Genomic DNA, 25527 nt, shown 5'->3' on the forward strand with positions numbered 1-25527 from the left:
AAAAACAACACTCGCATTTGGATTTTTAACTCATAACTTTTTTTGAAAATGCAGTTTGTTATTATAAATGAGGGCTGTAAAATGATCTAAAAGACGTTGAGTTTCCAGTGAGATATTGCCAAATGCCAATATTTGTTACCAGTCTTTCATTTTTTTGTGTATTGATTAAAGTAATCAGGATTTCTTTTAAAATAAAATAGAAGCCGAGATAAGAGAATTTCAGCACATCATTAAGGATAACATGCAGTTAATTTTGCATGAATGTAATCGTGCCTGCAATGAAGTGTTAATTTGCATGAGATACCGAGCCCAGTATGAGGACAAAAATCACTAATTAGGATTGCAGAGTGTCTTGTAAGCTTCAAGCACTCTTTCAAGTGCTTGGGTGATGCAGAAACGCTTTTATGCAAATCTGTGGCAGGACATTACAATTTGAATTTTTATAAAATAAATGATTAATATATATATAGGGAGAAATGATCATTCAGATGTTAGTGGGATTTCGCGTTTAATTAAAATAGGGAGCACACCAAATTCAAATCGATCTCTAGTTTAAATTCAAATGTTAAAAAGATAAATATAAAGCTGAAGAGCGATTGAGATGAAAAGGTCTTTCATTTCTGCTAAATTCGCTCTCCGTTATTCAGATGAGCACCGGGATGGAGGTGCATATTAACGTATAATGTGGCACACAGTCAAAATGGGTTTTAGTTACTTATCTGTACCTGACTATGTCCATGTGAAGCCAAACCAGCGAAAAGAAACTGCGGTTATATGTAAAATATAGGTTAATTACATGAAAGTGTTAAACACTGTGAAAAAAGGAAACGTATAAAAGAAACTTGGTGATTATTGCAGCATTTAAACAAAAAGTGAATTTATCAGATGTTAATAAAACCACTCGAGTATCCTGAACTCTGTTGTGTGCAACTAATTTTAGCGACAATTGTAACAGAGACTAAAGGTTACGCGGCAGAGCAGCAGTAGGGCCAGACGTTCCGGGATGAGGAAGCGAGGATCTTATATTATTCCTGTTGTCACAAATAGGGATCAAAAATCATCAATCATGTAAAGACTCGAAGTTTCTTTTTTAAATAGGCAATTATATAACTGTAGTTATTCATACGGCCGGTGTTGTGCACTGCGAATTGTGTATAACTGAATTGCAAGTTGTCCAGTGTACTTAAAATTATATGGTCGAAGGCTGTGTGACTATTCCTAATCCTCCCGACTTAGCTCTCTTAATGATGTACAATACCATGCAAATATGAAATAAAGACTCTCTATATGTAATGGCAATAGTGGACGGGAGAAAGGGGGCTGTGCCAAATGTGAGATCTTTTAGTTTAAAATATTACTCTATACGTCGTGTGAGTCTCCCAACCCACCACGACCTCATATTCTTCTCTAGGTGTCTGACTCGAATGACAAAATAGCTTATTTTTCACTACATAGCTGGGAAATGTAGTGACTGATAATAGAGATTTCTCTTTCATTTTTTACGCTTGACTTAGTTATTGTTGCTTTTCTTTTCCCGTGATTCCTTCAGAGGATTAGCTCTGACTTCACCACTATTCGCGGTCAAAGTGCCCCAACTCTATATGACAATTGACGTGGATCAAGGGATTGCTAAGAACTGATTTGTGCCAGCCAACTCATCAAGTAGGCTGTTTGAGGCACATAATAAAGGCGTTTTTGGTGAAACGTAGTCAGTGAAAAAAGGATCCGCGCAAATTGCCTCTAACGTTTTAAAATGTAACGCTCAGTTATCAATAGCTTTTTTTTTGACGGATTACAAATCTGGGAGTTGGGAACTGGAGCAAAAGTACCAGTGTTTTCAGTACACAGAGACTACAGTCATATACTTAATCTGCTTAGAATTTAGATGGATGGATAATTGATACATGATATTTAGCAATGAAAAATAGCTACAGATGGGGATATTCCTAAACAAAGAGAAAGGGATAAGTAGGTAATGGGGTATAACGGAAAACGACACCGGGATGACGACTAAACCGTCTGAAGAGATGTAATTGTGTTAAATATACAGAGTGCAATTTTTAAAAAGAAATAATCAGCTATCATTTTTATTGCCAACTTATTTGTGGACACACGTAGGGGCCTCGAGTGAAAAGTTGTTGAGGGATAAAGTTTAAGCGCACAAAGGCGGCTTTGACTTCCTCGCTGCTGGTTGCCTTAAAGATGGTAGCACATCTACTGTTCGCCCAGCTTTGTGTCCGTCTTCCCCACCCCCTTCAAAAAAGACAGACAGGAGTGCGAGACGTCTTGTTTTATAACAAGACCCGCAACTAACTCATTTCAACTCTGTTAGATTGAGAATATTGCAAAACATTGCTGACAAACTCTGCTAGCCGATGACGTGACGTGTGGTGTGGGGGGGGGGGGGGCGGGGGGACCCTGGAAAAGTGTAGCACGCCACACTCTGGCCCACAGCAACGCAGGCTTTAGCAGCTTGCGGATCAAACTAATCAAACTTGTCAGCACAGCGCTGAACGTTATTATTGCAGTTCAACCCCCACTCTCTAACCACCTCCGCCCCCAGCCCCCCGCCCCTCCACCGCCTTCCGCGCATAGACAAGTCATTCGTGGTTCATTCTGCAGTCTCCTGGAGGCAGCCCTGTCCAATTAGTACTTGCTTAAGCTGCTAGCCTGGTTTGCAAGAGCACCTCCAAGGTGGCGCATTGGTTTGCACTTTCGTGAAATTGCTCTTTAAATAGCTGTTTACCTCCTTGTTCGTAGCCAAGTCTCAACCTTTGAAGAACAACGAGCTCACATTTTTTTTTGCGTCAGGGCTCATTCACTCGGGTTCTTTGGTAGGACTTTCTTCTTTTCAATTCTCAGTGTGTTACACCAATTAAAGGACGACGTGCTGTAAATGTAATGGGCTGAGGGGTGATTGTTTTTGACAAGCAACAAAACACATAGATCCACCCATCAGATTAGGCGATTCAAGGGAGGTTCATGCTGGTCAATTGCTTGAATGGTTCATGAACTGTAATTCTGGGACTCGTGTGAAAAGGTCTCTTTGAAAAGGGAACGCGCAGCATCTGCAGGGAATGAGTCTAGCAATGGTTCTGGCTTGTCATTAGGAAAATAGATACCATCCACCTCATTTCATGATACTAAACACACAACTGCTAGAGATGACTTTCTGAAGAAAAAATGTACCTGATTTTAGCCTTTGCATAGTAATCGTTGATGTATAATCTTTAAATAGTAATCGTTGAGTCGGATTTCAACAGTTCTCGTTCCCGAAAGTCTGCAAACACGCCTTAAAGTTGCAGTAATGTGACTTTTCCTGAAAACCCACGGCCGAGATCTGGGACCTTCAACAAAAGATTGGCCTTTCAATATCCGCGTAGCATTTATTACCGTTACCGTTACTTCCTTACCGTTTAGTTTAGAGATACAGCACTGAAACAGGCCCTTCGGCCCACCGAGTCTGTGCCGACCATCAACCACCCATTTATACTAATCCTACACTAATCCCATATTCCTACCACATCCCCACCTGTCCCTATATATTTCCCTACCACCTATCTATACTAGGGGCAATTTATAATCGCCAATTAACCTATCAACCTGCAAGTCTTTGGCATGTGGGAGGAAACCGGAGCACCCGGAGGAAACCCACGCAGACACAGGGAGAACTTGCAAACTCCGCACAGGCAGTACCCAGAATCGAACCCAGGTCCCTGGAGCTGTGAGGCTGCGGTTTCTTCCCATTTGTTTCGAATCAGTTCTTTGAGCATTTTTTGTCTTGGGTCGGGATGGCGATTATAAATTCTGGACTGCTCATGTGTGGAGTTCTTACTTAGGGGTTTCAAGTGTAAAATGTACGAGAGAGAGAGAGACTGAAGTTTCAAAGTGGGTTCAATACACCTATATCCCTCATACTTACAATCACACTAAAGCATATCGGAGTTTACTAAATAATATGTCTCACAGTAGGCGCGAGTAAATTATACCAAAACATATGTATGAGTCAAAACAAGAAATGCTGGAAATACTCAGCAGATCTGGCAGCATCTGTGGAGAGAGAAGCAAAGTTAACGTTTCAGGTCAGTGACCTTTCATCAGAACTGATGAACTCTGCTTCTCTCTCCACAGATGCTGCCAGACCTGCCGAGTATTTCCAGCATTTCTTGTTTTTATTTCAGATTTCCAGCATCCGCAGTATTGTTGCTATTATTACACATGTATGAGTCACATAGAGCCAAAATCACAATAAACTCATCCCATTTACTTTATTGTAATTAATCCAGCATGTTAGAAAGATAAATACTAGAAACTGTGAATACATAGACAGGTCACTAGCAAGCCAATCAAGAAAGCAGTCATTCATTCGTCAGTTCCGAAAAAGGGTCACTGACCCGAAACGTTAACTCTGCTTCTCTCTCCACAGATGCTGCCAGACCTGCTGAGTATTTCCAGCATTTCTTGTTTTTATTTCAGATTTCCAGCATCCGCAGTATTTTGCTTTTATTCATTCGTCTACAGCTGGAATGTCATTTTAAGCAACGTGTAGTGATTTTTTTTTTGTAGTATGACTGTTTTTCATACCTTTTTAAAAAGCAAATACCAGCATCTCACCATGGTTTAAGATTGATAAAAGGAAAATGTGTTTCTATGTGCTTACGTTGTTATATAATTCTACACACGCACGTGCGTATAAGTAACATTCGTTTTAAATGTAATTTATACCATTGAAGTGGATGCATTTAGATGCATGGTGACGGAATTCATATCTGTGTACCGTAGATTTATAGTTGTGATGTTCATCTTTTCATTTATATTCAGTTTTGCCAGCAGGCAACTTGAATACTGTCTGTTCCTAAATGTCTCAAAAGGTATTTCATTCTCTCCCAGCATGTAAAAACTGCTCATCTCCTTCAATCTTTCCCTTCTGACACAATATTTTAAAACTTAAACTTGGCGACGCCTTCCCTAACCTTGCCACCATAGGTAGCATCCTGCAGCGTGAACCTTGCCTTTTCATCTCGGAGTCTCAATTTAAAAACCTGAACTTATATTCATCTAAAATGAAGTTAACTAAATCTTGCTGCCGGCCTGTGTGACATAAATGCCCTTTAGACTACACGTCACTTGCTTAAAATATACAGAATATTTATTCACGAAGTCTATAAATGAGTGCTAATGACGTCTGATACACTGGGCACACTGCTAACACTGATGCACAAAGCCTGATGTTTACCAATTCGTGTCTATTGTTGCATTTTGAGGTACTTTCGATGTAATAATTACTCTTTCAAATGTTTTAATTGAGTGTAGGCAGAGACTAATGAGAATTCAACAGACGCAGCATAGGTTTGGTGCGATTGCTGAATGTGTCCTATCAAGGGAAGGGGAGGGGAAATGGACAGAAGACAGTTCACAATGTGCAGAGCATTGCCTCAAAATAAATAAATAGCTAAGAGTACGCGCGTGTCAACAATGCGCCGAGGGAGGCAACCTTCCACTTTGGAGCAATTAAAAATCAGTCCTTACAACTTCCAATCTGAACCAAGCCTCTTAGAAATGATTCGTGCTCTCTGTTTCTATGATTCTATGGTTGCCACAAGTGTACAAGCTGAAATCTCAGAAGTGGGGGCGCGAGCCATCTCCCCGGTCTGAAACCTGGGAGCTACAATACTGATTAATGCTTCACCCTTCAAGTCATATGTGGAATATCAGACCAATATGTATTACACCAATATATAGGCTATTGCCTATAGTAGTTACTCCTGTTACAATGCCAGATGCAATGCTCATAACATAAATGTTAGTATTTGTCATATTGGGGACGCTTTAATGATTTGACGGAGTGGTATAACACGATGTATTGATATAAATATAAAATGCAGCGCCCCATCACGAAAACATAAAAGAAACGGTGTGTTAATTAGACGCAAGCAATTAAACTACATCCCTTTTCTTTGGTTTTCAGCACTGGAAGAATGTTTTCTTGCCTTTTCGCATGATAAACAGCCGAGGAGTCAAACAAGCTGTGCCTGAGAACCGAAATGTTAACTTTCAATGGTCTGCCAGTTTACCGGGTTGCGTTTCTCCCCACAGGTTCAGTCGATTACATCATGGCCAAAGTATGCTTGGGTGCCCTGAGAATCAAAGCCGTGACAATTGTCGGCTATTTAATTCGACTGTATTCCTTGAAACTCATACTCACCGATTTTGAACAGGGGGGAGCTCCCCCTTCTCAGTTTAGCTAAATGACATTATTGTTGAGGCGGGCTGATCAAACCCTGACCGCCAACCGCAGGTTTTATACACTACAATAAAGCCACCTTCACGATTTTCCTAATTAATAGATAACATCTTCCACTAGATGAGAGCTGCTCCAACTTATTCTTTGTTAACCTCCTAATTAACTTTCGTAGGTCACTCAGGTCTCCCCAACCTAAAAGTGAAGGAAGGCTTTGTGCCGCGGGTTGTAAACTTACTTTTTTTTGGCCCGAACGAGAGATTAGGCACAAAAAAGACTCAATTTAGGGCTGGTTGTGTCTGCAGATCGTATATACATTTCTGCCAGGATCATAAGTTCCCTATTCTCAGCGAGTAATTGCGGTTTTAGAGAGGAGTTGGCTTTCTTACTGCTCTGCAGTTTTTAAATGACCACAAACATATTTTAAATGTTAAAAGTCAAGCAATAGTTTTGCTAAATGAACTAGGTAAGTAATATTACTAACTGTCATATTTATTTACTGGATTCCTAAAATTGCTCTGCGCATAACCCAAGATTGTACAAGTAACTGCACTGTTGGAGGCTTCCGAATGTATAAAAAGGTATCAGGTCCAGGTCCAAACTGAAATACAATCAGTGAAATACAAACTACTGCTTAGGAGTGTTTTCCCTCTAGTGATGAATGAAATCTAGTATTTGGCTGTACAGTACACCGCTTTTTCATGTGATTCTCTGTATCGACGAAAATCAGCATTTGCAGAAAATCCTTTGCATTTTCCGTGTGCCAGTACATTCCTGCACTTGTGTCTGTAAGAAAATGTGATTTTCTCACACTCATTAGAGACGTACCTAGACGCAAGGGAGAGTCAAGCTTCTAGCCTGTCCGCCACTCCGACAAGTCACCTCATAGAGCAAAAACACGGGGATGATTTTGAAAAGAAATTGACTTTTGTTTCGAGTTTGTGAAAACTCGGAATCAGGCCGGGAACAATGGGACTCCCCGTGGTGCTGAATGACTGGAGCCATCTCGAATCAGTCAGCCAAGGCACCAATTAATCCGCTCTTTGTGAGCTCCGAGCCAGCTCGGCCACAGCCACCACACTGCATTCGGCCATTGTTCAGACCTTCATGTGGCGGGATTTATCCATTTCAACAGGAAAGTTTTGTCTAAAATAGTTCGAGCGGAAGTTTCTCACTGACAATTTGCCCCAAATAGATAGATTTGCCGTGGCCCGACCTGCAGCAGGTTCGGCCACAGTGTTGTGCAACATTGCAGAAGTAAACCTGAGTTCTGTTTTTATTTTTGAATTTAGGGTACGGGTACCTTTAAGGTGTTAGCGGTGGAGAAAATGTATTATTAAAGGGGAGTGGCTCTTGTCTATCAAACTGAACGCCCCTCCACCGACTGTCGCCGGTAACCTTATGGTAACCCTATTGTACTGTCTGCATTTAGTTTTAACAGCTATTAAATGCTAAAACGTATCATAAAACTATCCGAGGATGCAGACTTTTAGTATTATTGCTATTATATACTGCAATATTTATTATTAGTGCCGTTCATTGTAAAATACAAACTAGAAATACTCCTTCTAGCTGGAATGTAATCTCCCTTCGGGGTCAAGTTGGTTCCAAGATATAACACGCTTGCTAAGGGAGAACTTTCCATTGCAGAATCAAACATGCAATGCTTGGGCTAAGCAAAGCCCTACTCCAGGACACCTTCGATAATCGATCAACTCCGCTGAGTCACCAGCTGCACCTGCCGTTGTGACTAGGATTGTTCGTTCTTCGTGCCTTGTTAACCCTTAAGCCAATGCTCTAACGCATCGGGTGATCCTGGCGGGAAACATTCTCGTGCCCTGTGTCCCTAAACTGCATGCTTGTAGCTTGTTAAACTCCAGCAGTGCCATGCCGACACTTGGGCTCCCGAAGGCTTTCCTGTTACCAATTTGTTCTTAAATTCTTTAGTCTTAAGTACTACATGGAGAAAATGTCCACTTCATATTGGGCAAGCAAAAACTAACTGTGTGGATTCCCCAGTAATCTGGTTTGGAGATCCTTAAGCATGTTAACTTACAAATATGGTGTGAATGACTCAGAGTAAGTTTCTTGACTTTTAGATGGAAGGTAAAGAAACACTGGTGCTATCTCATTAAATGTAACCCTGGAAAATATCACTGCCACTTTAAAAAAAACATTGCATTTGTATCCTTGCACTGAGATTCAATTGGTAGGTAAATGAATCATTCACGTAACACAACCAGAACAAAAATCCCAAAATGAATTTCACTGGTCGATATTACAAAAGGCTATACAAAAATAAAATATTTATATTTTGAGAGTGCCTTTCACATCTCAGAACGTCCCAAAGGCATTTACTGTCAATTAAGTACTTTTTAAAGTGCAGTCATTGTTGTAATGTAGGTAACGCGGCAAGCAAGGTCCCACAGTAGCAATGTGGTTTGTAATTGATATTAGTTGAAGGATAAATATTGGGCAGGACGTTGGGGAGAATTCCCCTGCTTTTCTTCGAAATAATGCCATGGGATCTTTTGCATCCACCCGTGAGGGCAGGTGGGGCATCGGTTTAATGTCTTGTGCAAACGATGGCACCTTAGACAGTGCAGCTCTCTCTCAGAACTGCGCTGGTGTCTGCCTCGATTTTGTGCCCAATAATTGGAAAGAAGCTGTCAGGGTAGATGTATTAGGAAGGAAGATGTATGGTAACAGTCGATATTAAATTATTTGATTACAACATAAAGGTGGAAATTTTCTTTTAGAGAGACGAAGTTGAGATATCATTTGAAAATAAAACTGAAATTGTTGTTCAACGCACTGGATCGATGTTTGAAGTAAGTAAAAACGTCGCCAGGACAATACATTACAGATATGTGGTATATTTCCATTTGCATCAATAAAACCAGAATTTCTTGCTCGGCTTTTTCAAGACAAGCCTTGGATTCGGCTAATTTATTGATGTAAGCTATTGTGCTTTCGACGCTTTTTATCTGGAAGGGGAGAATGTAGGATCCCGGTGTGAGTGGATACTAGCCTCTGCAGATTGCTATATCTTGCTTCCATGTCAAGGTGCTAGGGGTATCACTGGAAATGCAATAGCTGTAAAGGAGAGAATGAATACACTGTGGAGAGCATACTTCACACAAAATTCTTAAAATGTGCATTTCAGGTAGGCTTGCAGTTTTAATCAGTGAAAGACAATGAAATCCCTTCGATTTCAAGATCGAGCGATAGGGAGATGGCTAGTCGTATACTGATTCCGATAATTTAAAAAATACCCTTTAGTGTAACAATGCAGCTCATCCTGGTAATTTAAATTGGCATTCTGCTTTGTCAATGAAGTCAACACCAGTAGTTGCTTATATTTTATTTCTGAAGAGTTTAAGTTTCATTTATTGATTTTACAATGGATTCTTTAGGGTTCAGGCCTTATATCTAACTCTATAGTCAATATAGTACAGTGTTGTAAGACTTGCAGTTTCTGTTACAGATTTGTTCCAAGAGCTTCCAACTATTCGATAAATTACGTCCCAAAATAAGCGTGTGCGGGTTTATTAAGGAATTGGAGGCACCATTTCAAATTTTCAATTATATATAAAAATTACACTCACTTTAAATGTCTTCATCGTCCAGTAAGAATTACTTTCTGATTCCTTCAGCCAATCAGCTCAATAGTTTGAAAGAATTGGAAAGTTTTGACGTTTTTTAAATCTGCACTATTACAGTTTGTGATCAAATGCATTCACCTGGTTAAAAAAAAACTACAATTCCCAACATTGTGCAGACACCAACTTGTTTTCTCATTACCTAGCTGATCATGCAATGCTGAATATTCTGAACACCAATGGAAAGTTGTTGAAGGGCCCAAAGAAAGTTCAGCATAAATTATATAATGACAAAGAAAAAATACCTGATTTATTTCAGGAGTGTTGCTTTAAAAAGATTCCAGATTTCGCGAGAGGTACTTTGCAAAATTAAATAAAACAATGCACTTGGTCACATTTTATATGTGTATATAGTTTTCAAGCGTGTGCTGTTTAATCCAGTCCAATTTGCTGCTACTTTAAAGCACAATGAGCAATTGGAGTGATAGCATAATTTAATGCCCTGGATTACAGATAAATATGATACCTTAACCTCACTGATCTGCACTCAAGTTTCCAAAATGGCATTAAACTATATTCATAATGTGGGATTTTCGCAAGTCATGTGACCCGTGATGGGCGTTGGAGGCGGGTGGGTGGAACTGGCTGCCACTGCATTACTCGAAGGACATATATATCAGTAATAGAGCAAGATAGATAATCGAGATCACCTAGAGGGGATCATAGTCAAACTCATCGATAGATTTGGACAAGAGGATTTGCAGCAAAGCCAAGCACATCAGTCCACCGTGACCGATGTTACAGCGCAATCCACTTCAGCAAAGCCGCGGATCCCTGCTCGTTATGTCGTTAGTAACTGTAGCAGATTAAAGGTGCTGAAACTTTAGTAAGATTTGCGGCGCCCTGGGCCAAAACATTCCCGAGAGCGAGCAAGAACAATGTGCTGAGCCTTTAATCACGAGCAGCCGATCGAGTGATAGCTCAGAAAAAAAAGTTTCCAACCTCACAGCTCCATCAGAGAGGTTAGCAACCTCTTGCTTCATAGGTTATCACCACTCAGAGGGATTGCTTCGACTTTAGTTACAACATGAAAAGCTCAGGAAACTCTAGCAGGGGGTCTTGCTTCTGCAGCACTTTTCTGTATCATTTGAAATCGACAGTAGATAATTTACAGAGGGGTTGACAACATTTTTCATGTTGCATTGTCTCAATGAACAGGTTATAATAACCGTACGTTGTTATGTTCATTGCTATCACACCATACAAAAAGAGACATTTGATATCAGTAGCATGTTACATAATCATTGAATTGGCTGCGACCATCCAAGATCTGACTTCCTGCATTTTACGCCGTCTGGCAAAATATTCTAAAGTTTATGCTTTAGTTTTCTTCTTGTGGTTGTCAATCTTGGTGATCTCTGGCTGAAACTCCTCAATAATTATACGTCAAAATCACGGGAGGGATTTAATCATGATACTTTCTGCTAAGATCACCCATAAGTAACAAGAAAATATAATTTTACATATCTAGATACATGTCTACTCACCGGGTCGTGGTCTATAGCCAAGAACTGTAGCTTTAAATTACATTTTATTGAAATTAAATAATCCTGCCAGTTTTATTGCTGAAGACGGTGTCGGAAACAGTACATGTACCTGCTCCCGTTCTTTCTGCACTTTTACGTATCATTGTCAGTGTGTCTGATTCAAAAGAGAAACATTTTACTGCGGAGATTTTTTTTTCTACTTGGATCAGATGACAAAGCAACAGCTCCCTCCTCCCACTCCCTTCTCCCACCCCCACCACCTTTTTGCAAAAGAAAATCTCACTGTAACTTTAAAGTCCGGGGAAAGCTCAGAAATGCAATTGGCATCTTAAAAGCTGAAGGCTACTGACGTAATAGTCTAATGGGGTGGAAGAAAAGCAGTGAGATGCACCATGGAGACTGGGGAAGGAAGTTTTTAGCCGCGCTGATTCCTCAAATCTCGTGTTTGTGTGAAAGCATTGGTTTCTAACCCAGATCCAGGAGGACACAGTCACTAGACATCACCCGAATGCTTAAAAAAAATCAGATTAATTTGGTTCACGTTACCGGAAGCTGCTTGCAACTTGTTCTTTTCTGTCCGGCCACATTGAAAGCCAGGACTCTTTTTTTAAACCGCTGACAGCTCTGAGGATCGGAACTTCCAAAGGCTTGATGTATGACGGATGGACCCGGTGAATTCACCGATCAAACCCTTCCTACTTTACAAGAGAGCGACAGCGAGAGCTGGCCACTTATGGACGTCACCGGCTGAAGACTGGTGGGAAAGCGGCTGATATTATTAGAAGTTACGGTTCCGCTGGTTGTGAGCAGAGAGCAGCGGGTGATCGGCGAAAGGAGAGTTACCGATTCACTGTGTGTACATTATTGGACCGCCTCATGATCTAGCCTGCTGTATAATAAACGACATCCCAGCCATTCTCAGATCACGCGCCGCAAGAATGAGCAAGCCCGCCGGATCAACAAGTGGGTGATGTGTATAAATATGAATTTGTTTTCTGATTTCAACCTCTGGCGGGAGAAACGTCTCAATTATGTATGTTAAAATTGCGGGTACAGGAAAGGGTGTGTGTGCGAGATTTAATTACGATACTTTCAGCTAAAACTGTCCATTAGTAACAAATAAATCTCGTCATGTTGATTATTACTGTATTTTGCGATCAAAGTTCAGATCGAGAATGTTGTTCTCGCTGGGCCTTACACTAAGATAATTCAGTTCTCTACCAGTTTTAACCTAGACAATTGCGACCAGCAGCACAGGGTGTAGTGAAATGAAATACACGTCTGCTCTATACCTAAGGTTTTGTTTGGTGGGTGGTGAGGAGAGGACATCTGTTCCAAGTTTTTGGCCGCTAACATGCTGTAGTTTTTAAAAATGCCATTCGCAGCTAGACCATTGCCACAAACCGATAGTTTTGTCCACGGATACGGGCTTAACAGATAGAGGTTCTAGTTAGTGAGGCTCCAAGATCCGGGTAGCGTTAAAGAACAGTTTTGTTTCTCTTTTAACACTTAAAACACTTTTTTTAAAAAAAGAGAATGAACATGTCTAGAACCTGTTGGATTTCTTCCTACAGAACAAAAAAGTTAAATTGGGAGACTCCCGATCTAAAACAAAAGTGAAGGTTCTACCAGCAGTCGGTTACTGTCTTCTGTTACATTTCAAACACATGGATTGATGTTTACCTAGTCTTACCTAGTGTGTTTTCACCATTTCAAATAGATCAGTAGTCTTCTCTATAGTTCCAGATTCTCCAGATCTATATCCAGAGCTATCAATACCTTGACACCATGATTTAATTTTACAGGTATCTACGTGTATCGATTATGTCGAGGTTTAATATTGAAACCACGCATACTTTATTTAGGATACTCCATACACGCTTCTTCATACGCTTCTCATGGTAATGAAGCATTGTTTCGTGGTAACTCTCATTTCTTAAACTAGAATGCAGTAACTTGCTTAGCAGATTCTACCACCGATACTTAACACGTTTTCCCCCCTAAATCCAGACTTAGCAGGCCATAGCTGCGTCTTAATATAATTGAAAGGGCTGAGCATTAGTTTCATATTTTCCTTATTCCTAAATATGCTCTCGGTACTGAACGATTTGAAGGACGGGTAAAAAAAAGTCTAAAAACCCGGTCACAAACATACCGCAGGCAAATGGCCTCTATAAAGGAAATCTTTATAAAGCTTAACTCCTCTTGGATGAGATTAATCAAAATGTCACATAAAATCATTTGGGGTGTTACTGAGGGATTTACAATGAAGCTCATCGAGTATCCTATCGAATAAAGTATTTTACTCTCTATCCATGCTGCACACAAACTCAAGAAAGTCAAAGCTTTAAAGATTAGAGCAGCTGCGAATAATGAAAGACGAGCCATTGCAACCAGGTTATAAAAGGCATATTCATAAATCATCAGCTTGGAGGTTGAGATGGACATGAACGCATTTGGTAAATAAGAATGCTATCCCCCTATACAGTGTATATCTCGGTACGATGGATTTGAAAACAGAGTTAGTTCTCAGTTCAGCGTCATAAAGAAAGGAAACGTATCGATTAAATACAGGGAATGTAAATAAATATAGATATTCGTGATTAGAAGAGAGAGGTAGATGAGTAGACTGTTGTATTAGAAACCAATGAAAAAACAGTTAACGAAACTATCTGTCTCCAATTCCCCAAGTTTTGTATATAATCCCATGGTTGGAGCTATTTAATCTTTCAAACACAATACTGATATCTACTAAGATAAACATACGCCCAATAAAAAGGCGAAGTCTAATTAATGTTTCAGAAAATTGATTTTAATTCAACAAATGTAAGTTCGTCTAACGTGATGACTAATTTGAAATGTTAACTTTAAAACGGGATAATTCAGCAAGAGAGCAGAATCTTGCTGAGCTGCGATGTATTCGGAAAAGTTATTGCGCCAGTAGAGTTCGATATTGTTTCATGCAATACAATTTATGTCTTTTTTTATGTGCAGGGATTTTCACTTCCCACTTTCTGTGACTTAATAGAATGCTTTCCAGTGTTCTTTCCTGAGCTATGATTTGCTAAGTGCTCTTATACAGAAGCACCGAGTGTGTTTTTTTTTCCGTTTGATGGTCTGTGGCGACACAGGGAGCTTTTTCTAACTCTGCCTGTTAGTTTATGTGGAGCACAAACAAGGGCGCTGTATGGGTGGCAATAGAAACCGACTCGTCCCCCCAACAATCACTTTCCTCGAATCAAAGATAACTTCTTTCAACGGCTTATAACGTTGAGGGTAATTACAGTAATAGAATATGGCATATACTTTTAAGTAATAATTACACACAATGAGTGTCAAATGACCCCCTACTGACAGAAGTTAAAGGCATGTTTCCTAGTGAATAAAATCGTGTCTTTTTTATTTTACACATGTCAAGACTAAAGCAGTCGATCGCCTGATTAGACATTTGTTTTGTTAATAATGTTGTTCAGTGCAAATTTATCTTTTCTTTCAAAATCGCTCTACTTGTCTGGAATTGATTTGTTATATTCCTAACCAGTGCGCATGTGATATTATAATTGAGAAGTTCAGAAACAAAAAGGTTATTCCTATGTGGTGCTGGAAATGATGTATTAAATAACATTCAAAGAAAGGGATTAGTACATATTTTCCATCGCTTGAAGTTTTACATCGAGCTTTTCTGCAGTGAGAATTCTTAAAAGTTTTTTTTTAAATAGATTAGCTTTAGCACATCTACACATTTTCTTAAATTTATTTCTCTACACAAAAGAGACATAGAATAGTGAGAAATAGCTTAAAGTCTTTGGAATTGTTTCATTTTTAAAAATGCAACATAAAATTTCTATCTGATCTTCATAACATTGTTCACGTGAATTCGCGGGATTCTACCAGGTTTTGATCATAAAATACGCAAGAACTTTTGCAGATTAAAGTTCCTTTTGTCCCCTAGAAACCATTTGTATATCTACAGATGGGGTAAAATATATAACTTCGTGAAGTTACGAACAAACGAGCAACAACGTCAATAAATGAATTAATATCGTTATCAGTCAGATCTTTTATTTTCAACGCTAAAAAGTGCGTGGGCTGGGCTTTCCAACGTTAAATGAAATTGACGCCACACGATTGGACCTTTTCCTTATATATCGATTGATTTTCCCTTGTTGCAAGCTGGCATTTCCGAATTCCCATGCTACCGTTTTTGACGGGTCACTGGTAAATCAATGGGCAGGTGGGAACATGTTCACATAATTACACATTTAACAAATTATTTCATTTCCACTAGACACTGACGTTTATCCAGATATCTGACAGAATAACTGTTTAAGTATGATTTGATGTTCTATACCTTTCCTGTCCTGGCTCATTGTGCTACTTTTGAATTCCCATCTTTGGAGAAGGTTTTAATCCCCTACACTATAGTCCTGTTTTTCTTCAGCGCTTGTATAAAGCAGCTGTCGGGACTCATTTAAAAAAAAGTCATGACAGCTTGTCCTCATTGGGAGCAGTCAACGAGTTCAATGGGAAATCATTAGCTCAACACTTTCTCCCCAATGTCCCGTCTCGTCGTTTGGCCATCCCAGACATTGTTGTAGCTCCCGCTGTCTGTACAGATGCAGTCTCCCAAAGTCCCAGCCTTTACATTCCCATGGTCTGTGAACACAACCTGCAACAGGAAAGTTCACACAGTCGTACCGTGCTGAGTAATAACCCCGAAAGGTGCGATAAGGAGCCAATACAATGATGCAAATTACAGAGCTGCAGACATCCCGACTAATGAGGCTTTTCCAGCATTATAGAGGATAGTCTTCGCAATAGTTTTTAATGTTAACTGACTACTCAGATAAAGGCCCAAATTATTGCTTACTTAAAGACTTTCGGTGTAAAATTCAATTCACAACGCATTTTTTCAGCGCCAAGAAATAAATTTTATATCCATTGTTCTTCGCTCGTCTATTATGTCAATTCTTTTCCTGACAGAAAAAGGATCCTTTACCTTTGTTAAAAAGTTTGTTTTCGGGAATGTGGCCAGATTTATTACCCATCCCCACGAAGCTGCCGGAGAGCCTTCGCCTTGAAACCATGCTGTCCTTGTGGTGGTGGTCCACACACGTTGTTAAACCCTTAAGTCCCCTTCACCTTCAGCCTAAAGTCGGTATATTCATTGTCACTTTCACGTTTTTGTCTGCCTTTCCCAATCAATAAACGATTCCCCCGAAGAAACATGTTGGCACATTGAATGACATGGTTGGAGAATTATATTCAGTGTTTCAAATGAAGGAACACATACAAGAGTATTTTAGAAAATCTAAAATAAGCAAATGTTCCTGCGACCGGTCAGTTTAACACGTGTTTTTTTTTTGTATTGCCCTGCTTTTAAAGAGTTAAAACAGCGAGTGGATTCTGGCTGTTAAAATGTGGCAGAACGGTATAACTTTTCAGCCCTCAGAGAAAGCTTATTTTCAACTTGTTTTTCAAGATCACAAGCTGATTGATAGAACACAAGGAACTGCTGTCAAACTCAATAGGATTATGCAGTCACAGAATGAATATTGTTTTTGGGCAGTAAGTAGGCAGATTCCACGAAAATCATTTCATTTTTCTGGAAGATTATTTAAACCTCGGTCCTCCTCAGATGTTGACATTTACACTCGTGTCTGCAAACTGCTTCTAGTTAATGCTGGTTTAAGCCATTCGCAACCATGTTTATACAATCACCTCCAAGTACAACGAAGGAATCTCATTGCCGCAAATCTCCCGGTTTGATACTAATTAATCCTGATTGATTACTAATGTTACATGCAAAGTGGCTGCAAGTACCTCTTTGCTGTTATAGGTCCGGACCTATCGCATGTAAAATGACTTCGATGAGTTTAAAATGTCAGAAACCAGTGTTTTGGCTGACAAAGTACACACCAGTTATTATTCACCTCGTTCTTAGTCGGAGAGACTTGTATTTTACTTATTTCCTTATGAAAGGACAAGCTTGTGATTAAAGGAATTCGAATATTATGCCGCTATTTTATTATGAAACATCACAAAGGGTTTTAATGTTCTACCTAGCGGGTCATCGCTCCATGATTTGTAAAACTTTTTTTTTCCAGATTCAACAAGATTTGATATTTATGTTTAGTTACTCCCAATAGGCCCATAACATCATGCTAAATTGTGTTGTTGATTGTGATTTTGTTTCGAGATACTTGCAAGGCCGATCGACGAAAACTTTATATTAAAACTTAAACCGACCAATTTGGCTTTTTAAAGGTCGCATTTTGGATATTCCGTGCAAGGTGTGTGGGGACCGCAGTTCCGGTAAACATTATGGAGTTTATGCTTGTGACGGCTGCTCGGGGTTTTTCAAGCGCAGTATTCGCCGGAACAGAACCTACGTCTGCAAATCAGGCAACCAGGTACCAACAAAACCCTGAGGGCTCAGACTCCACAGCGTGTGTTTGGGGTTCAGTAAAGCGTTGGAAAGAATCAGTAGCCTTTTAAAAAAAAATGTTTTGTTTCTCTTCAAACACACGCGAATGGCCCAGAGACACGCTTTCCAAAGGAGATTATTTAACATCACTTCAAAAAGTGAAGGGATGTATTTTTTTTATTTGTTAGGTTTTATTTATTTTCATCAAACATCCTGTCGAAAGTATACTTGTGCCAAATTACACCTCATTCAAGTATTGAGGTATCAATAAACTCGGATTCTGGCAACGAAAAAACTGTCCTAAATGATTTCCAGTTCTATATTGAAAAATGAGTTAATATTCTGTTTAAAAAGTAGCTCCACTTATTAATTACTAAGTGACGTGGTAGTCGCAAAATCTTTCTTGCTGTGTTGCCTGACCTCTATGTAAATCGTTTGAGAGACGGGCAGGGAGTGTAGGATCGATTCTAGCCTCCCCTGAATAGGGGCAGCGCTGTCAGAATCTCAAAGGTTTAAACAAGTTTGATAAAACTCAGTCACCTTTGACCAGTACAGCACTTGGCTATGGTCGGTCCATAAACCCCGTTCATAAGTTATATGTATATATTGTGTAACTGTTTAATATATATCTTGCGTATGTAACTATTAATGTTTCAAAGGAGTTGAACAGGCAGTTTGTAGTTAGCCTGTCAGTCATAAATATTCTTAAAGCAAGCATTTATTATAGTACCATATAATGTAAAACAGTTTTTGTAACTAGCGAAGTACTTCCATCTATACAATGAATATAAACATGTGATTGAAAATGAAATATATTTGATCTGTGTAGGGTATTTTGTGGATCTTTATTTTATATTTGTATTTTAAAGGGGGGCTGCCCCGTAGACAAGACTCACCGAAATCAGTGCCGAGCCTGCCGGCTGAAAAAGTGTCTTGAAGTTAACATGAACAAAGACGGTAAGATTTTTGATGTCGAATTCCAGTCCTCGCCATTCGCCCACCTGTCTGAATTTGTTTGAACTTTTTTCTTTTTGTGTTAAATGAAACAGACATTAAAAGACAGTCTTCCTTTTTAAATACTGTACTCCTCGCCAGACATGAATCTCATCCAGAAAACGTCCCAGACCTTAAAACAATTACAATTTCCAACTTCTGGCAGAAAACAACTACCACCTCACGGACAGTATAAACAGAAAATTCCTTACAAAACAGCCTACACCCCAATTATTGAAAAGGTTACCTGGTCATTTGTTTCATTGCTATTTGTGGGACCTTGTTCTGTGCAAATTAGTTGTCTGTTTCCCTGTATTTCAATCATGACTGCACTTCATAAGAACTGTAGTGACTGGAAAGCGCTTTGGGATGTCTTGAGGTCCTGAAAGGGGCTGTGGCAATGCATATCATTTCTGTCATACACGCAGACAGATATACACTCGCAACGCAATCTATGCTTTCGGTTACAGTCTCCAAGTCATCCACGGCTTGGGAATTTGGAATTGCGACATGGTCCATCAAGGCTCCTTATGATGAATTTTACATTGATTTTAATGGATTTCTTTCATAAGGATGCAGTCTTTTTTGCGCTTCAGCTTGGAATGCCATTCCTGAGAGTTTCAATTTGTTTCTTCAACTAGACAAGGTTGAAGCAACAAAAAATGCATTCGTTTATTTCTGCATACATTCAAAGTGTCTTTTTAAAGACGGCAATTGTTAATGTACTCTCTCTCACATTTCTCCTGAAATTGTTTTTTGTGGAAAACCGAAATGTGCTTTTGCATGATTTAAAAAAAACACCGTTTTAGAATAGATTACAAATATATAAGAAATGATAACATTTCTGTCGAAGTGCTCTCCCTACGCGCAACGTTCTTGCAATAATTTTCAAGTTAGGTGGGAGAAGGTGAACGGGTTCTGCGCTAACTTTAAATGTTGAAAAGTGTTAACAGTTTAAACTTGACGTGGGGCCAGACTGCTTCCCTTACCAAGAAGCTCTGACATTTTCTGCTTTTATATGTTTACTGTCTTTCTCTTCGTGAGTTTCTTTTACCTTTCTCTTCCCTCCCTCACGCACACATGTTCAAAGTGCCCTTAGTTTTTTTTGGTTTTGATACGCGACGTGAGGCCTAATTCCTAAATGATACAGTTCTGTTCATCTGAAACCGCTTTGTATGGGACGATAATATGCACCGAGGAAGTGTATGATACAGGTGTGTTGGTATATTTAGGCCTCTATTCCCTCCATCATTATTCCTTTTGCCACAAATATTTCAGATGAAACCAAAGTTTCACCCCTTATTGATTTGGGATTGCTCCTCCAACTGACGAGACCAAGATTCAACCTCCCAACTACGTGGATGGAAATTGTTAACTGTATTTTAGATTGTTTCTATTAACAACAAATGAGTAGTTTGAGACGCACTCTTCCAATTAAATCTTAACTTAAAATACGAACGGGTGTTATACAATTGGTGTTTTATATGTGCAGCAGCGAGCCATGACATTTACTGCAAAACTCTGGGAGATTCGGCTATTTCGGTCCTGCAGATGTTTAGAAAAATCTCATCTGCTTCTTGTATCGACGGAATGTTTGTTCAATTAGACCTTAGAAATAATCTGCGCTTTCATTGCACTTGGTTTAACAGCTAAATCTGACAATCGTCATATCAGCATTTCATGGTTACTCCTCGAATAGTTTGTTAGACGGTTATTATTAGAGTTCGTAATTTGTTTGTTTTCTTGTAATATCAGCTGCATGGCAGAGGAAAACTGATGTGCCGTGATAAAGCCCCTAACTATTGTACATAAATCTAAACTGAGCGATATATCTGAATGGTAACTCTGCAAAGGGGAGGCAGACTGTTTAGCCAAGCGCTAGGACGTTCCTATATCCATAAATCGCAAACAATGATTGGAATTCGCATCCAATGTTAAACATGTCCGGATTTAATGCTGCAACAATTAGGTTTCTCGTTCAGGTATACTTTATTTTTTATTAACTGGTTTTGTTTGGTCAGAACGGTGGCGTGACTCCTCAAATCATCCCATAAAATGAGAAGCAACGAGCATTTACTGTTTAGCAGCGGAAATGAAAATAAGCGGGATGTTGAATAACACTAATAGCTCGTTAACGAAAGCCAGCACAAACCTGACGGCCCGAATGGTCGTCTTCCGTGCTGCAAAATCCATGATTCTACGGTGAAATACTATTTTGTTTCTGCCATGGCAACATCCCATATAACTTCACCTAATACCAGGGGTGTACAGATAGTAAAGCTTACATTTAAAGAGGAAGAATTTCATCAATATTCCCTTTACAAAAAAATGAGAATTGATTTTTACGAATTATTCCAGAGGTGTGTTGGGAGTTGAATTGGCCCCGGTTTGCATTCATTAACCGAGAATACTTTCCTTTATCTTGTCACATCCCTAAATGTTGGGAGGTTTAACCTTATAAACGCTCACCCATTTTCAAATTCCGGGTTGTTCCAACATAATTTTGCTCAGAACCTCCACCAGATTTAACTAAAGAATTTAAGCTTCTCCAGGCTTTCTTCATCGCTCATTCCCTTTACAGATAGGCTCATTCTTGCTGGTCGTCTTTGCATCCTTTCCCAAGAATGTATGTACATTTTAAAGTGTGCTGAGCAAAACTGTACACAGCACCACCCTTGGAGTAATCATTGCATTATAACCGTTATACACGTGAAACTCCACTGTTCTGACCACGGATGCCAATATTCCACATGCTTCATCACATTGGCTTAATATTGAAAGTGGTGAGTTTATTGTTACTCCCAGGCTCATTTGAAGTCTCACTGTAATAATTCTACTTTCACTATGCTTATATTGCTCACTTTTCATTCAATAGCCATATTTTACCATTCTCTCTTTTGGCTCTCAAATTAGTAATTGATCTAAGTTTTTCCGTAAATTATTAACTGGATCCCATATTACTATTGCCCTCTCTCTATTTTAGTGTAATTTGTTAATTTATTGAATTTACAATTAGTTGTTGCATCCAGAAGATTTATGCAGATAAGAATCAACAAGGGTCAAAGACCTGACCCAACTGACACTCCAATCAGCATCTCTTCTCCAGTCTGAGACTACAGCAGTCACAAGAAGTTCCTGTTTCCTATTATCCAATATTTTTTCTACCTTTGGAATCCCCCCACCCTTTTTTTTTAGATTTGATAGAAGCTTTTCAGCTGGGACCTGATTAAAGGTTGTCTTCTTAAACGCCAAGTGAATATTAGAACATAAACAGAAACAGGAGTAGGCTATAGGGTCCCTCAAGCTTGCTCCATCATTCAATAAGATTGTGGCTTAATTTCTTCATCAACTCCACTCTCCCTCCCTACTCCCACACCCCTTGGTGCCCAAAAATCTATGAATCCCAGTTTTGAACTGATTGGCTGAGCACCACAGCAGTCTGGGGTAGAGAATTATAAAGATTTACAACTGAGTGAAAAATATCTCCTCATCTCAGTCCTGCGATTATGACCCCTAGTTCTAGACACTCCACCCAGGGGAAGCAGCCTCTCAGCATTACACTAGCAAGGCCTCTAAGGATGTTATGTTTCATTGAGATTACCTCTTATCCTTCTAAACTCCAGAAAATACAGGTTCATCCTTTCCAATCTCTTCTCATAGGAAGGCAAATGGTATGTTAACCTTTATTGCAAGAGGTGGTTGTAATTTGCTTTAAAGAAAGAACTTTCATTTATATAGTGTCTTTCTAAACTCCAGTCACTCTGAAAGCATTTTAAAGCCAATTAAGTACTTTTGAAGTGTGATGACTGTTATAATGTAAGAAACATGACAGCCCATTTATGCACATCAAGCTCTCAAACAGCAATTTGATGATCAGACAATCTGTTTGTTGTTTGACTGCTAGGTATTGGCCAGGACACAGGAGAACTCTCCATCAAATCACTTATCTCATTGCTATATGTAGGAGTTTGCTGTGGGCAAATTGGCTGACTGGTTTCCTACATTACAACAGTGACTACACTTTAAAAAGTACTTCATTGTTTGTGATGCAATTTCAGAGATCATCATGAGATCGTGAAAGGCACAGTAGGAATGCAAGTTCTTTCTAGAACTACTATGCCCTTCTTCAAATAGTGCTATGAGATATTTTATATCTAATGGAGAGGGTAGAATGGAGACAAAGCTTCCATTTGAGAAAAAGCTCCTTAGATTAGCCAGTGGGCCCTCTGTACTATAGTAGCCTGGATTTTGCGCTTCAGTCTGTGGAATGGGATCTTGAACCCATAAACAAGAATACAAGAATTAGGAGCAGGAATAGACCATATGGCCCATTGAACCTGCTCGGCCATTCGATACGTTCATGGTTGATCTGAGGTTTCAATTCTATGTTCGCCCGTTTGCCAGATCCGTTGATTCCCTGAGACCAAAAATCTGTCCATCCCAGCCTTAAATGTATTCAACGATAGAGCATCCACAACCCTTTGGGTTAGAAAATGCCAAAGATTCACAACCCTTTGAAGTTATTTCTCATTTCAGTCTTAAATGATCAGCCCCTTATCCTGAGATTGTGCCCCCATGTTTTAGATTCCTTGACCAGTGGAAACAATCTGTGTCTACCCTATCCAGCCCCTTCAGAATCTTGTAAGTTTCAATGAGATCGATCACCTCTCATTCTTCTAAACTCAAGAGAATAAAGGCCCAATTTACTCAGCCCCTCATCTTGGCCAATCCCTCATCCCAGGAACCAAGTTAGTGAACCTTTGCTATCCTCCCTACAATATAAGTATATCCTTTCTTAAATGTGGAGACCAAAACTGCACACCGTATTCCAGATGTGGCCTCATCAAAACCCTGTATAATTGTAGCAAGACTTCTTGATTCCTGTACTTGAATCCCCTTGCAAAAAAGGTCAACATGCCATTTGCCTTCCTAATTGCTTGCTGTACCTGCATGCTAACTTTCTGTGCTCCTTGTACAAGCAAACCCACGTTTCTTTGAATATCAACACACAAATTTCTCTCTTTTCAAAAAAAAAATCTGCTTTCCTATTCTTTCAACTAAAGCAAATAACTTCACACTTCCCTACATTATATTCCATATGCCATCTTGTTGCCCACTCACTTAACCAGTCTATATCTCTTTGCAGCCTGTGTCCTCCCCACAGCTTACTTTCCACCTACCTTTGTATCATAGCAAACTTAGATGAAGAGACAGAGAATAATGTATCTAAGTCATTAATATAGATTGTAAAAAGCTGAGGGCCCAGCATTGATCCTTGCAGCACTCCACTATTCACTGCCTGCCAACTTGAAAATGCCCCATTTATGCCCACTCTTTGCTTCCTATCCGTTAACCAATCCTCTATCCATGCTAATATACTAACCCCAACTCCATGAGGCCTTATCTTGCCTATTAATCTTTTGTGTGCCACCTTATCAAATGCCTTTTGGAAATCCAGGTATACTACATCTACTGGTTCCCCTTTATCTACCTCACTAGTTACATCTTCAAAAACTCTAATAAATTTGTCAAACAGGATTTCCTTTTACTAAAACAGTTAGACAGTTGACAGGGCAAAGTTGCAGACAGTATGATGGGTTGAAGTGTGTCTATTTTAACGCAAGAAGTGTCAGGAATAAGGGTGATGAACTTAGAGCATGGATCAGTACTTGGAGCTACGATGTTGTGGCCATTACGGAGACTTGGATATCACAGGGGCAGGAATGGATGTTGGATGTTCCAGGGTTTAGATGTTTCAAAAGGAATAGGGAGGGAGGTAAAAGAGGTGGGGGAGTGGCATTGCTAATCAGGGATAGTATCACAGCTGCAGAAAGGGAGGTCATCGAGGAGGGTTTGTCTACTGAGTCATTATGGGTGGAGGTCAGAAACAGGAAAGGAGCAGTCACTTTATTGGGAGTTTTCCATAGACCCCCCAATAGCAACAGAGACACGGAGGAACAGATTGGGAGGCAGATTTTGGAAAGGTGCAGAAGTAACAGGGTTGTTGTCATAGGTGACTTCAACTTCCCTAATATTGATTGGAACCTCCTTAGTGCAAATAGTTTGGTGGAGCAGTTTTTGTCAGGTGTGTCCAGGAAGGTTTCCTGACTCAATATGTAGATAGGCCGACGAGAGGGGAGGCTATATTGGATTTGGTGCTTGGCAACGAACCAGGCCAGGTGGCAGATCTCTCGGTGGGAGAGCATTTCGGTGATAGTGATCACAACTCCCTGACCTTTACTATAGTCATGGAGAGGGATAGGAGCAGACAGGATGGGAAAATATTTAAGTGGGGGAGGGGAATTAGTTTAGTTTGGAGATACAGCACTGAAACAGGCCCTTCAGCCCACCGGGTCTGTGCCGACCATCAACCACCCATTTATACTAATCCTACACTAATTCCATATTCCTACCACATCCCCACCTGTCCCTTTATTTCCCACCACCTACCTATACTAGGGGCAATTTATAATGGCCAATTTACCTATCAACCTGCAAGTCTTTTGGCATGTGGGAGGAAACCGGAGCACCTGGAGGAAACCCACACAGACACAGGGAGAACATGCAAACTCCACACAGGCAGTACCCAGAATTGAACCCGGGTCGCTGGAGCTGTGAGGCTGCGGTGCTAACCACTGCGCCACTGTTCCGCCCCTGCTATTAGGCAGGAACTGGGGAGCTTAAATTGGGAACAGATGTTCTCAGGGAAATGCACGA

At 39.9% G+C, this 25527-nt stretch overlaps 1 protein-coding gene across 1 annotated transcript in view; it reads left to right on the forward strand.

The window, feature by feature from the left end:
- The first annotated feature begins 12328 nt into the window (after window positions 1-12328).
- The window catches only part of nr2e1 (nuclear receptor subfamily 2, group E, member 1), a 48051-nt gene continuing 34852 nt past the window's right edge, over window positions 12329-25527 (forward strand). Inside the window, exons 1-3 of the mRNA XM_068019245.1 lie at window positions 12329-12353; window positions 17658-17803; window positions 18687-18774. Coding sequence (XP_067875346.1) covers window positions 12329-12353; window positions 17658-17803; window positions 18687-18774 — 259 coding nt within the window. The remainder of the gene's footprint in view (window positions 12354-17657; window positions 17804-18686; window positions 18775-25527) is intronic.

The sequence above is a fragment of the Heterodontus francisci genome, chromosome 3, assembly GCF_036365525.1.
Source record: "Heterodontus francisci isolate sHetFra1 chromosome 3, sHetFra1.hap1, whole genome shotgun sequence".
Taxonomy (NCBI): Eukaryota; Metazoa; Chordata; class Chondrichthyes; order Heterodontiformes; family Heterodontidae; genus Heterodontus; species Heterodontus francisci.